Below are 13,499 nucleotides of genomic sequence, written 5' to 3'. Positions count from 1 at the left end.
ACACCAACATGCGCATGCCATGTCCATGAGCATTGGCATCTGATTTGTAAGCTCCTGAGAACCGTCACAGCATATCATCTCTGATCGACTTCTGAACTTCAAAGCTTGACCAACTACACTGCAATGCTGCTGTCAGAACACAGTTTAGGTACATGAACCCAGCTCGCAGACTGGACTAGACTGTTTACCTGCTGTCGTACTACACACTTACTCTGAGCCTACATTAATGCTCAGTGTCCCTTTCTTGTCTACCATTATCTTGCCTTCCCGATCAACACTGCTGTACTGCCTTCCCAGTTAGAACAGACACAAAGCCAGGGAGCTTGACACGGTTGTCAGGAGTCGTCAGGAGTCATCAGAGTCAACAGAGATAGCCTTTAGTCAGGGCCTTCCAGCACAGTTAGCCAAGGGCAGCCTCTGACAGTGGTCTAGGGTTTTGGACAGAACAGGCTGCTTGGTCTGGTCAAGAGTCAGGATGCACTCCATTTAAGGCTTGTCATGACAAATGTTGAGCAGTTATGGAGCCATAGGGTCATACAGTATGGAAACAGACCTTTCAGTCCAACCAACCATGTTCCCAAATTAAACTAGTCCCACCTACCTGCACTTGGCCTATATCCCTCCAAACCTTTTCTATTCATGAACTTACCCAAATGTCTCAAACATCTAACTAAAACTGTATCCAGCACTCCCCTCTGTTCATTCCACATACGAACCCCTGTTAAAAAAAATTGCCTAAGTGTCCTTTTTAAATCTTTCATCTCTCACCTTAAAAATATGCCCCCTAGTTTTGAACTCCCCTAGAGAAAATTATCCTCATGATTTTATAAATCTCAATAAGGTCACCCCTCAACCTCCCATGCTCCAGTGAAAAAAGTCCCAGTCTTTTCAGTCGATTTTTATATCTCAAATTCTCTATTCCTGACTACGCCCTGGAATATCTTTTCTGAACCTGAAATATCTCCAGTTTAATATTATCCTTCCTATAACGGGGCAACCAGAACTGCACACATTACTCCAGAAGATGCCTCAGCAATGCCCTGTACAACCTCAACATGGTGAATATACCACCAGAATTCTCCCTAAATATTTTCTTTTTCGTGGATTTGTGAAGTCTATGCGCAGTACCAATTTCCATAATCAGAAGCCAATGCTGCAATCTGTGCTGGCACAAACCAATTGCTGCGTGCAAAATTTTGGAACAGCCGCACGCGTACAGCAGCACAATTCAAAGGAAACATTGCCCATCACCTATTCTGCCCGTTTTTAAAACCCGGGTCCTGCAATGAGAAAGATGCAGATATTAAGGGAGATGAAAATGTGTGATACAACTGTTACATTGTTGCAAGTGGGGGTGTTCTGAGTAAGTGAGAAGGCAGTGTGGAAGGCTTGCAGGGTTATTGGTGTTGGGGCTGGGGTAGCTGATAGCAAGTGGGGGGAATGTTGCAGGAAACAGCGAGAGGGCTAGAGCATATGCCCCCCCCTAGGATATAGGTACAGCCATAGTGAGTGTGAAGCATTGAATTGAAGATGTGGCACATATGCTGGCAGAGCAAAGAAGGTTATTGATCTACTTTCTACATCACTTTGCATCCTCCCAAACAGTCGAGACTGATCTGCACCAGGTGACAACCTCAGCATAGTCTAGCATGAGCTGATGTCATGGCCTCCTCTTCTAGTTCTGGGGGAATGAGGTGGCCCTCCACTGTTCCATCCCACACAGGATCCTGGCTGAAAAGTTGGGTCTCTTGTCTACCATGTCCAGGGCAATTGTTAGGAAACTGGAGGACAGCTCTAGATTGATTGTGCTTGTCAGAATGCACAGCAGCCTTTTAATAATGGAACAGGTACCAGGGAAGCTAGCCAACACTGGCACATCCCTGCTATGACAAATTATTCCGAAGTGGCTTGTGGTAAGATAGGACAGAATCAGATACAGGCGGCATGGTGGCACAGTGGTTAGCACTGTTGCCTCTCAGCGCCAGAGACCCGGGTTCAATTCTAGCCTCGGGTGACTGACTGTGTGGAGTTTGCACATTCTCCCAGTGTCTGTGTGGGTTTCCTCCGGATGCTCCGGTTTCCTCCCACAGTCCAACAATGTGCAGGAGAGGTGAATTGGTCATGCTAAATTGCCCATAGTGTTAGGTGAAGGGATAAAATGTAGGGGAATGGGTCTGGGTGGGTTGCGCTTTGGCAGGCCAGTGTGGACTTGTTGGGCCGAAGGGCCTGTTTCCACACTGTAAGTAATCTAATCTAATAATAAGAGGAATACGATATGGACAGAGTACGTGGTTAGGACAGAAATACGTTAGGTCTTGCAGCAGAAAACCCTCCCAAACTCTCGACACAATTGGTGCTTAGCAAAACAAAAAAAGAATCAGCCCAGGGAGTCTGGGTAGGGCACATAAGAGGAAATGGATTCCTAAGATTTGTTATGAAAAGAATATTAAGGAAAAAGAAGAGGAATGAAAAGAATATCAATGTTGGTTGCTTTGAGAATTGAAGGTGGTTATTAATAAATGAATAGAATGGCACAGGATGGATTTAAGACACCTTTGAGCCAAGGGTCTGCCTTCAGGCATGATAAAACTTAATGACTACATAATTTTTTAACATGAACTTTATAATTTATATTATTAAAACGTAGTAATATAATCAGCCAATATTTACACATAATTGCTTTAGTGTTGCAGAGTTTGTCTCAAGAATTTCTTAAGCAGCTATATTGGATGCTGCAAAGGCACAATGTGTATTTTAGATATTTAGATACTTCTTACACAAAAGAAAAATATGGACGTTATTTAATGTCAATTCTGTACTTTATAGTTAAAAGTAGAGGATCACAGAAAAATGGGTAAGGAAAAAAAGAGCAATTCCAAAGTTATCAAACTGCAAAAGATGATAAAGAGATTAATACATAAAGTTTTTGTCCTTCCAAAATACAAGGATCTAAAATTAAATGTAACATTTCATAGCATATGGTGTTCTGAGGCAGTACTATAATTAGCCACCTTGTTTGACAAGGCCAGCTAACAGTCTTTTTTAAATAGAAAGCAAACTTTAGTCTTCAGTGTAAAGTACTAATCAGAGATACTGTAAGATTGAAGAATTTTGCTTCATGAAGCAAAAGCAATTAATCATTAAGCCTGTCAGATTGCACTTTTGGCAGGATTATAGTTTTCATCTTTTATAAATAGAACGTCAGTGATGTATTTTTAAGTCTTTGCGCTATGTCAACAAATTCCCACCCACTAGGTTATGAAATCCATTATTAATCCCCTCAGCTTTCAAACTTAAGATAAAATAGCTCAATGTGTTAGACATAGAAGTATTGCTAAAAAATTTCAAGTGCTGACTCCTCACTTGGGTAATGCTCAGTAAGTATTAATTACCACCAGTACAAGATCCAAATAATTACCATCAATAAGTGATACTTATCGGTTGGGAGGCTACTTGACTAGAAATGCATTACCGCCAACCCCGAATCAGTCTTATCGAGCACATATATACATATATATTCTTGCAGTATCACTTTGAGGGAGTTGCTCCCAATGATTCTGAACAGAAATACTGGCTTCTCATCATAGGATGTTAAAGGAAACAACTACAGAGAATGAATGCATTGGTAATAATCTTCTCTGAGTCCTTAGATCTGAAAAAGACGCAGAGGAATGGAAAACCACCAATGGAACACATTTATTTAAAAAGGGAAGGAGACAAAGAAAATGGGAAACATAGGCCAGTTAGCATAATGTTTGTTGTTAGGAAAACGTTAAGAGTCTATTATAAAGGACGTAACTGCAGAGTATTTAAAAATAATGAAGTAGAGTCAGCATAGCTTCATGAAGCAGAAATCATATCTGACAGATTTACTAGGATTCTTTGAGGTAACAAGCAAGATAGATAAAGGGGAAAGAGTGGAAGCAATATATTTGGATTTTCAGAAAGCATTTTATAAGGTACCACACATTAGACTCCTTAATAAGGCAAGAGCCCCTGGTGTTGGTGTAGCATATTAGCATGGATAGAGGACTGGCTACCTAATAGAAGACAGAGTTGGGGTAAAGGAGGCACTTTAAAGCTGGCAATCTGTATATGGTATACCACAGGGATCAATACTGGGCAGCAATAATAGACAATACCATTAGTGATTTGAATTGAATTTAATTTAATCAAACTTACTTTAGTTTATTTGAATGTGGAAAATGAATATACTATAGCTAAGTTTGCGCACAACACAAAAATAAGTGAGAAGTAGTGAGGAGGTTACAGAGTATGTTCAAGGACCTGGACAGGTTAAGTCAGTTCGCCGATGAAATATAACACAGAAAATGTGAAGTTATGCATTTTGGCAGGAAGAATAAAAGAGCTGCGCATTATTTAAATGGGAAAACACCATTGGAGTGCAGGTTCATAGTTCTTTGAAAGTAGAGTCGCAGATTGATAGGACAGTGAAGACGACGTTTGGTATGCTTTCTTTTATTGGTCAGAGTATTGAGTATAAGATTCGGGAGGTCATATTGTGGCTGTACAGGATATTGGTTAAGCCACTTTTGGAAAATTGCATCCAATTCTAGTCTCCCTGCTACAGGAAGGATGTTGTGAAACTTGAAAGGGTTCTGAAAAAGTTTACAAGGATGTTGCCAGGGTTATAAGGTTTGAGCTATAGGGTGAGGTTGTATAGGCAGGAGCTATTTTTCTTGGAGTTTTGGAGGCTGAGGGGTGACCTTGTAGAGGGGCATGAGGGGCAAAGGTCTTTTCCCCAAGGTGTGGGAGTCCAAAACTAGAGGGAATAGGTTTAAGGTGAGAGAGGAAAGATTTAAAATGGACCTAAGGGGCAACATTTTCACCAGAGGGTGGTGCGTGTATGGAATGAGCTGCCAGAAGGAGTGGTGGAGGCTGGTACAATTACAACATTTAAAAGGCATCTAGGTGGGTATATAAATAGGAAGGGTTTAGAAGGATATGGCCAAACGCTGGCAAATGGGACTAGATTTATTTAGGATATCTGTTCCGCATGGACGAGTTGGACCGAAGGGTCTGTTTCTGTGCTGTACATCTCTGATTCTGTAAAAATAGGTAGTTTTTGCACAAACTGTGCAAGGCACTAGTCAGATCCTATCTTGAATAGTGTGAACAGTTTTGGATCCCTTGTTGAAGCAAAGATATACTGGCACTGGAGGCAATTCAAAGAAGGTTCATTAGGCTGATCCCAGGTATGGAGGGACTTATGAGGACTACTTGAGTAGAGTGGGCCTGGATTAATTGGAATCGAGAAGAATGAAAGATGATCTTATTGAAACATATAAGATTCTTAGAATACTTGACAGGGGTAGACGCAAAATGTTGTTCACCTTGTGGAAGAGTCTAGGATCGGACAGCAAAATCTCAGAACAAGAGGTTGCACATTGAAAATAGAAAAGAAGAATTTCTTCTCTCAGAGGGTAGAAAATCTGTGGGATTCTTTATCATAGAGGGCTGTTGAGGCTGGGTCATTAAGTACATTCAAGCTGAGATGGACCTATGTTTAATCAGTAAGGGTATCAGAGATTATGATGAAAAGGCAGGAAAGTAGATTTGAGGATCAGCCATAATCTCATTGAATGGCGGAGCAGACATAACAGGGTGAATGGCCTACTTCCGCTCTTATATCTCAAGGTCAAAAGGGTTATTCATTGTACTTGAGCCGAGATAGTGATAATTAGCATGTCTCAGTCCTAAAACTGAAGCCTCTAGTGACTCTACACCACTGTTCAAGTGCAGATCATTTAAGGCACCACAAAAAGATTCAAAGCTCAGGCACCCTTAATCCATTTGACTCAGTTGCTCACTTGATAAACCTTCTAAATTATTATGGATTTGAATGAAAGTAAAAGTCTGGATTTTACAGTCCTGGCGAAACACAGCTGTCACCTGTAACTTCAAAACAAACTGCCCACAAAAATCTAGTATTCTTAGCATTGTGGATGTCCCTCTGCAAAAAGTCAGTATGAATTTAAGCCAATCTTTTCATTCACTCATTCATTTGCCTTGGATGAAGCTGGCTTTGCCAGCATTTAATGCCCCTTTATAAGTGTTCTTGGCACTGAACTGCTATTTTGAACTACAGCAGTCCTTGGTGTGTTGGCACCAAGTGCTGCTGGGAGGGAATTCCATGATAATGTCCCAATGATAGAGATGCAATGGCAATACAGTTTCAATTCAGATTGTTGAGAGACTTGGAGAACCTACAGACTGTAGTATTCCCATACATCTGTTGCCTTTGTCATTCCAGGTGGTAGAGGTTGTGAGTTTGGAAGATGCTGTCTCAGGAGATTTGGAGAATTCCGTGCATATTGTAGGTAAACACTGCTAAGAATTGTGCATCAGTGGTGAAGGGAGTGAATGTTCAAGGTATGGGTTTTTTTTTGTTAAGTACTGAAGTTTTGTTTATTTATTTGGACACTTATAGGGATGTTCAGTCTTTGGATTAATTCTGCAGTGCTGTAGTCCTGTTGACCAGATGCATTAAATACATATTTTCTTCCTTTTCTGCTGCTCACCCTCACTGTAAGCTCTTCTATCTATAGGAATGCATCCATCTTGCATTCTAATTTTACACTTTTGCTTATGTACCTTGGCTAATTTTAAGTATGCCAGCAGAAAAACATTGAAGATGTATTTCCTTTAAAATAAAAGTGTGTCTACCTTACAACCAAGCTCAGCCTAAGTGAAGACATGATCACCAATGACAGTGCAGATGAGATTCTAGTGTTGTGAACTTTGAGCCAGTATTAGACAATAGACAATAGACAATAGGTGCAGGAATAGGCCATTCAGCCCTTCTAGCCTGCACCGCCATTCAATATGATCATGGCTGATCATTCCTAATCAGTATCCTCTTCCTGCCTTATCTCCATAACCCTTGATTCCACTATCTTTGAGAGCTCTATCCAACTCTTTCATAAATGAATCCAGAGACTGGGCTTCCACTGCCCTCTGGGGCAGAGCATTCCACACAGCCACCACTCTCTGGGTGAAGAAGTTTCTCCTCATCTCTGTCCTAAATGGTCTACCCCGTATTTTTAAGCTGTGTCCTCTGGTTTGGCACTCACCCATCAGCGGAAACATGTTTCCTGCTGCCAGAGCGTCCAATCCTTTCATAATCTTATGTGTCTCAATCAGATCCCCTCTCAGTCTTTTAAACTCAAGGGTATACAAGCCCAGTCGCTTCAGTCTTTCAGTGTAAGGTAATCCCGCCATTCCAGGAGTTGACCTCGTGAACCTACGCTGCACTTCCTCAATAGCCAGAATGTCTTTCCTCAAATTTGGAGACCAGAACTGCACACAGTACTCCAGGTGTGGTCTCACCAGGGCCCTGTACAGCTGCAGAAGCACCTTTTTGCTTCTGTACTCAATTCCTCTTGTTATGAAGGCCAGCATGCTATTAGCCTTCTTCACGACCTGCTGTATCTGCATACTTGCCTTCATTGACTGGTGTACAAGAACACCCAGATCTCTCTGTACTGCCCCTTTACCTAAATTGATTCCATTGAGGTAGTAATCTGCCTTCCTGTTCTTGCCACCAAAGTGGATAACCATACATTTATCCACATTAAACTGCATCTGCCATGCATCTGCCCACTCACCTAACTTGTCCAAGTCACCCTGTAATCTCCTAACATCCTCCTCACATTTCACCCTGCCACCCAGCTTTGTATCATCAGCAAATTTGCTAATGTTATTGCTGTTACCATCATATTAGTTGCTACGGAGGTCTGACTGAGTGTTAAAAGCCACAAGGCCTCTTTAAGACCTCATGGTCTTTGCAATGATGCCTGTGGCTAAACTCAATTTAAATGTTTTTTAAACAGTTATGGCTAGAACGCCACAAGAGGGAATGAAATGAATTATTTTTAGTAATTACCTTTCTGTAGACAGTTCAATGACAAATGTCGATCACAACCATTTGAGAAAAGGCTGCCCAGTTCACAAACCTTTAAAAATTCTACCAATATTTCATCTTATAATGATGATATTAATTTTCATAAATACATGAAAAATAAAAGACAAAATTTCACTATTCTGTGGAACAGTAAAATAATCTGAGTTTCTTACCTCCAGTGTACCTCTTTTTGAAGGATTAAGTACCAGAAAGCGTTTGAGGAGGTTTTCACAGTCTGTAGACATGTAAAAGGGAATCCGGTATTTCCCTCTGAGCACTCTTTCCCTTAGTTCCTTTAACACAAAATTCAATATAATTAATGCTTTCCTAGACATTGTAGGCACTTCCTGAATTTAGAAAAATCTCACAATGCTTCTGAATTATATTTCTGCTAATTTATTGCTTGGTGTTGTCATTTTTTCAATTCTCACTATAAAGGCATCAAGGTTCTTTTACTGACTAGGGATCAAATGTTGCATTTTCTAGTTTGTGTGTTCAGTAAAATACCAAGTTGCATATTTACCCAATACATCTTCAGGGATCTCCAACAATATTCAAAGAATTCAAACTAAATTAAGCATATATATTACTAATCCACTGTATAAAAAAGCTGCAGCAACATCCAAATCTGCTAAGACAATTAAAAGAGAATGAAGCACAACTCACAGAAACTGCACAATTTTCCATGTTCAAATTATTAAATACTCCAGTTAATCCAACAGGACGATTTTTTTTCTTTCAGTGGTAGCGATCATGCTCATTGATGACCTCCAAGAAAGCTTCCTAAAAAGACCTAGCAATCTCTGTGACAGGATTTCCCTTTTCTAGCCATATTTTTTTTAACAGGTTGGCCCAGTTCAGCATCTGGCCAATGGGGATCTCCAGGATGTTGAATTCAGGGACTTCAGTGATAGTAATACTTTTGAATGTCAAGGGAGATGGTTAGGTACTCTTGTTGTAGATGGACCTTTCTTGGGACTAGTCTGGTGCAAATGTTACTTCTCACTTATCACCCCAAATGTAAATATTGTCCAAATCTTATTGCAAATGGATATGGATTGCTTTGGTATCTGGGATGTCATGTAAGATGCTGAACATTGCATAATCAGTAAGTATGCCCAATTCTGATCTCACAATGGAGGGAAGGCCATTGAAAAAGCAGCTGAAAATGGTTGGGCCTTCCTGTGCTTGATCAGCTAACTTAGAAAATTCACTACATAAGTTTATCATTTTCCAACACTGTTACGAAACAGCTCAACTGAAGCTTGATGAACAGGAACTCATTTCTGCATTAGGCACTTTACAGCTTTATGAAATCAACTGATTTCCAGATCGGTCTCCATAACTTCTCTCATACGCAGACATATCTTTTCTCTTTTCTTTTGACCACTATCTTTTTTGTCATTTGATCTTACTTGTCTTCCACCCTATCTCAACCTTGTCTTTCATTCTTTGCTCCCATTCTCCTTTGCCTACCTATATACTTGAAATCTATTACATTTTTATCTTTTTCTAGTGGTACCACTCTGAAATTTTCTCTTTCTCCACAGATGCCGCCATGCCTGTTAAATATATATGTATAGTTTTTTTTTACATAACAACACATTGATAATTTTTCACCTTAAATTAAACTTTACATAATATGAAATAAATGACATGCTCATGGGATTACGATGAAATCTCAAAATCAAAAATTAAGGTTTAGAAAATATGCTGTAAACGCTGTGGAAATTTTGCTATAAAGGCAAATCAGGAATAATGGTAGTGAATGCTATAGTCTTTCTATCATACTACAGGCAAAATCTGACCCACAAGATGGCAAAGTTCATTAATTGACTGCATTTCTGCATCAGTCATTTATTTATATATTGCTTAGACCCAAAAGAAAAATCCCTGTCTATATACAAAATGTTAAAGAAGAATGCACTAAACAAAGGCATATTAATCACAATCTAAACATTTATAGTATCATTTACTATTAAATGATCAAGGGCTATTCCAAGATGCTCCATTTGTCTACTATATACATGTCTCTCCCATGTAACTTTGTGATCCAGTTTTGCACAGGACAATTATCCTTTGCTTGTTGAATGAAATGACCTACAACTACATCGCCACTTCCACAACTTTAGTAAAGCTAATAAGCCAACGGAGTACTTTTTAAAGTGAAGTTAGTATTGTAACACAGGAAGCCTGACAGCAAGATTTCAAACCAGAAATGAGATAATAAATATATAATCTGTTTCCATGATGTTGGTTGAGGAATAAGTGCTGGCCAAAAGAAGACCATCATGTGGTCATTTATTTAATAAAATGAGAGGTTTTGATCAAAGGAAACATGAGAGTTACCTTCAAGTTCTGTCCATCAAATGGTAATGAACCACTGACTAATGTGTAAAGTATAACACCTAAACTCCAAACATCAACTTCAGGCCCATCATATTTCTTCCCTTGGAAGAGTTCTGGAGCAGCATATGGTGGACTTCCACAGAACGTGTCCAGTTTATTACCAACTGTAAACTCATTGCTGAAGCCAAAATCTGCGATTTTAATATTCATATCTGCATCTAGCAGCAGATTTTCAGCCTAGGTTTAAAAACATAAAGCAAATGATCAAACTATAAATTAAAAACATGCATAGAAACATTCAATTTGCAATATCTCCCATTATATCCAATAAATTAAACTACTTTAACAAAAGTTCAACAAGGAAAAGACTTATTTCTTACTTTCTTGAAGTTAAATGAAAACAAGAGTCATATAGCAGAGAAACAGTCCCTTCAGTCCAACCAGTCCACGCTGACCATAATCGCAAACTAAACTATTCCCACCTGCCCAGTCCTGGCCCATATCCCTCCAAACCTTTCCTGTTCATATACTTATCTGAATGTCTTTTAAATGTTGTAATTGTGCTCACATCCACCACTTTCTCAGGATGCTCATTCCACGTGCGAACTCTCCTGTGTCTTTACTCCTATGTCTTTTTCAAAATCTCTCTCCACTCACCTTAAAAAGTACACCCCCAGTCATGAAATTCCCCATCGTAGGGTAAAGACAAGTACCATTAACTCAGTATATACCCCTCATGATTTTATAAACTTCGATAAGATAAACTCTCAAGCTCCTACGTTCCAGTGAAAAAAGTCCCAGCCTTTCTTTATAATTCACACTTTCCATACCCAGCAACATGCTGGTAAATCTCTTCAGAGTCCTCTCCAGCTTAATAATATCCTCCATATAAGTGGGTGACCAGAACTGGACACAGTACTCCAGAAGAGGCCTCACCAATGTCCTGTACAACCTCAAAGTGAACTCCCAACTCCTAAACTTAAATGCCACATTTTGACCTCAACCGAAGATGCTGCAAATCAAAGGAAATGGCATGCAAATAATGTATTTCCCCTGTGTACTTACAGAGAGCAGCATTTAGCAGAGAGGGAAAGAGTAATTTTAGTTAAAAATAATTTCACAGGTATAAAAATCAAAGAAAATGAAAAAAGACAGAATGTCTGCAATTTGAGACAAAGTTTACCCTTCTGTGACTATTATGCACCTTCAGAGAACCCACTGTCAAATCTTTTGGTCAAACAGGATTGGATAACATTTAACTACCCAAATTGTTTCTGTATACTATTAACCTAAATTAATATTGCATCCCTTTTAATCTTCAACATTACTTATGGCAGGACAAAATTCAAAAGACAAATGCATACAAAATCAAATTGCTTTTGAATTGAAGGTCGACTAGTTTGAGGTGTAACAGCTAAATGAGTTAGCTGAACGTGTATCTTCTGGACAGAGGAAGTACAGTGGAATTCATGAAAATAAGGTATGGCGACAGAATGTTTGGTTTTTGGGTAGAATCTATTGTGTGTGTCAAGGAGGATCATTGAGAGTTCAAGGTCATCCAATATTTACACCTGGCAAAGCAGCTCAAAAACGGGGCCTACTCTTTGTGGCAGAATTAGTCATTTGAAACTCAAAATAGGCAGCTCTGCACTACTCAAGAACACTGCTAATGATTGATCAGCTATTGTGGACAACTAATGGAAATTAAAGATGTAGAACTGTCACATAGGGCTGAGTATTCCCACTAAATTACAGAAAAGTTTGCAAGCCAAACTGGGCTTACAGTTTTAGCTGACAAGCAGAGAAAAGTAGCTCTGATAAGTGCGACTTGTTAGATGTCAGTAGCATACTTTATAATCCTTAAGACATGATTCTGCTATCTTGCACTCAATATTTCTGGACCTGTGCATCTCTCTGGTGAGAAAGAACGTACTGGGTAGAAATTCTGCAGATGGGTGCAAATTTCTCAGTATCTTCATTCAGAAATCAAAGACTACTTCTGTCTTTATAACAGGACATAAATGCCAAGCAAAACTGAAACTTTTCCCAGAATTATTATGCATATAAAACAAAATTAATAACACCCTCAAATACAATTTAATGAAATTACTGGAAGGTTAACATATTAAAATACAGAAAATGAATAGATTGCTAGCTAATACAGAGGAACCTCAATTATCCAAATATCAGATTATCTGAAGGAGATCTCGAGGTCCCGATAGAAACATTACGTGAAAGAGCTGTTTCAACCCTGATTGTGTCTTTTGTTTACAGGTACAATGATTAAAAACGAACTCAGCTCACTAAAATGCTGCCAAGAACAGTCCTGGGCAGTCCAGGCACAGTTTCCAAATGAATGACCTCCTGCCTTCTCTCTGCATTCCACCCCCCACCCCCCCACACTTGCCCTAACATTCTACACAGAGGTGTACCCTAACCCCACCTTCCCCAGATAATCTCTCCAACATTGGTTGAGCAAAGGTTGAACTCGTCAAAAAGTTACAGTAAAAGGTTGTATGCATATTGTGCGCGCTGTTTGGAGACTTGCCACACAAAGACAACAGCAGTCTTACTGTTGGTGTTCAGTCCGGCTGCTCTGGAGGTGGGTGGGTTGGCCAGGGTGCAGGAGTGTGGACTGGGGTTGGATGGTAGGTGGGGTGGACAGGGGAGTGGGTGGGGTTGGGGTGGGGCAGGGATGGGGGGGCAGGGGAGGTGATGTGGGGGGCAGGTGGGTTTGGGGCAGAAGTGGTGGACCAGGGTTTGGGGGCATTGTTGGACAGGGTTGGGCAGTGGGCAGGGACAGACTTCACAGGAAACTCTGAGCCCCACAGGAAATCAATCAATCGAACAATCAATTATCCAAACTGACATGAAGCCCACCCATGTTGTTCAGATAATCGAGGTTCCTCTGTACATTGCAACTTTGTATTCGAACTAAACATTGGGAGGACTTACCTTCAGATCTCTGTGTACAATTTGCTTTTGATGACAGTACTGCACTGCAGATACTATCTATTAAAATGAAAACACCAAAAGTTAGTGATGTCAAGTGTGACAACCCTGTAAGATCCTTTCACCAATTTATTTAACAGAAAGTTTCACACCCTATACATGCATATAATTCTTTCTACTTCAAACAATGCTCAGAATATGAATGGCTCCCAGGTGACAGGAAAACCAATAAAATGGAACTCTCTCAGGAGAGAACTATCTCAGGAGAGAACTA

The 13,499-nt window shown here is 39.9% G+C and overlaps 1 protein-coding gene across 14 annotated transcripts in view; it reads right to left on the bottom strand.

The window, feature by feature from the left end:
- The window catches only part of mark3a (MAP/microtubule affinity-regulating kinase 3a), a 178,308-nt gene that overhangs the window by 52,695 nt on the left and 112,114 nt on the right, over positions 1 to 13,499 (bottom strand). For all 14 annotated transcript variants that reach the window (XM_072568575.1, XM_072568576.1, XM_072568578.1 and 11 more), the window contains exons 7-9: positions 13,229 to 13,285; positions 10,274 to 10,510; positions 8,098 to 8,217 (exon numbers count right to left, since the gene is read on the bottom strand). In XM_072568575.1, coding sequence (XP_072424676.1) covers positions 8,098 to 8,217; positions 10,274 to 10,510; positions 13,229 to 13,285 — 414 coding nt within the window. The remainder of the gene's footprint in view (positions 1 to 8,097; positions 8,218 to 10,273; positions 10,511 to 13,228; positions 13,286 to 13,499) is intronic.

Source organism: Chiloscyllium punctatum, chromosome 4, assembly GCF_047496795.1.
Source record: "Chiloscyllium punctatum isolate Juve2018m chromosome 4, sChiPun1.3, whole genome shotgun sequence".
In the NCBI taxonomy this organism is placed as follows: domain Eukaryota; kingdom Metazoa; phylum Chordata; class Chondrichthyes; order Orectolobiformes; family Hemiscylliidae; genus Chiloscyllium; species Chiloscyllium punctatum.
The sequence above is the reverse complement of the archived record's forward strand: the minus strand, read 5'-3'. Positions and strand labels throughout refer to the sequence as shown.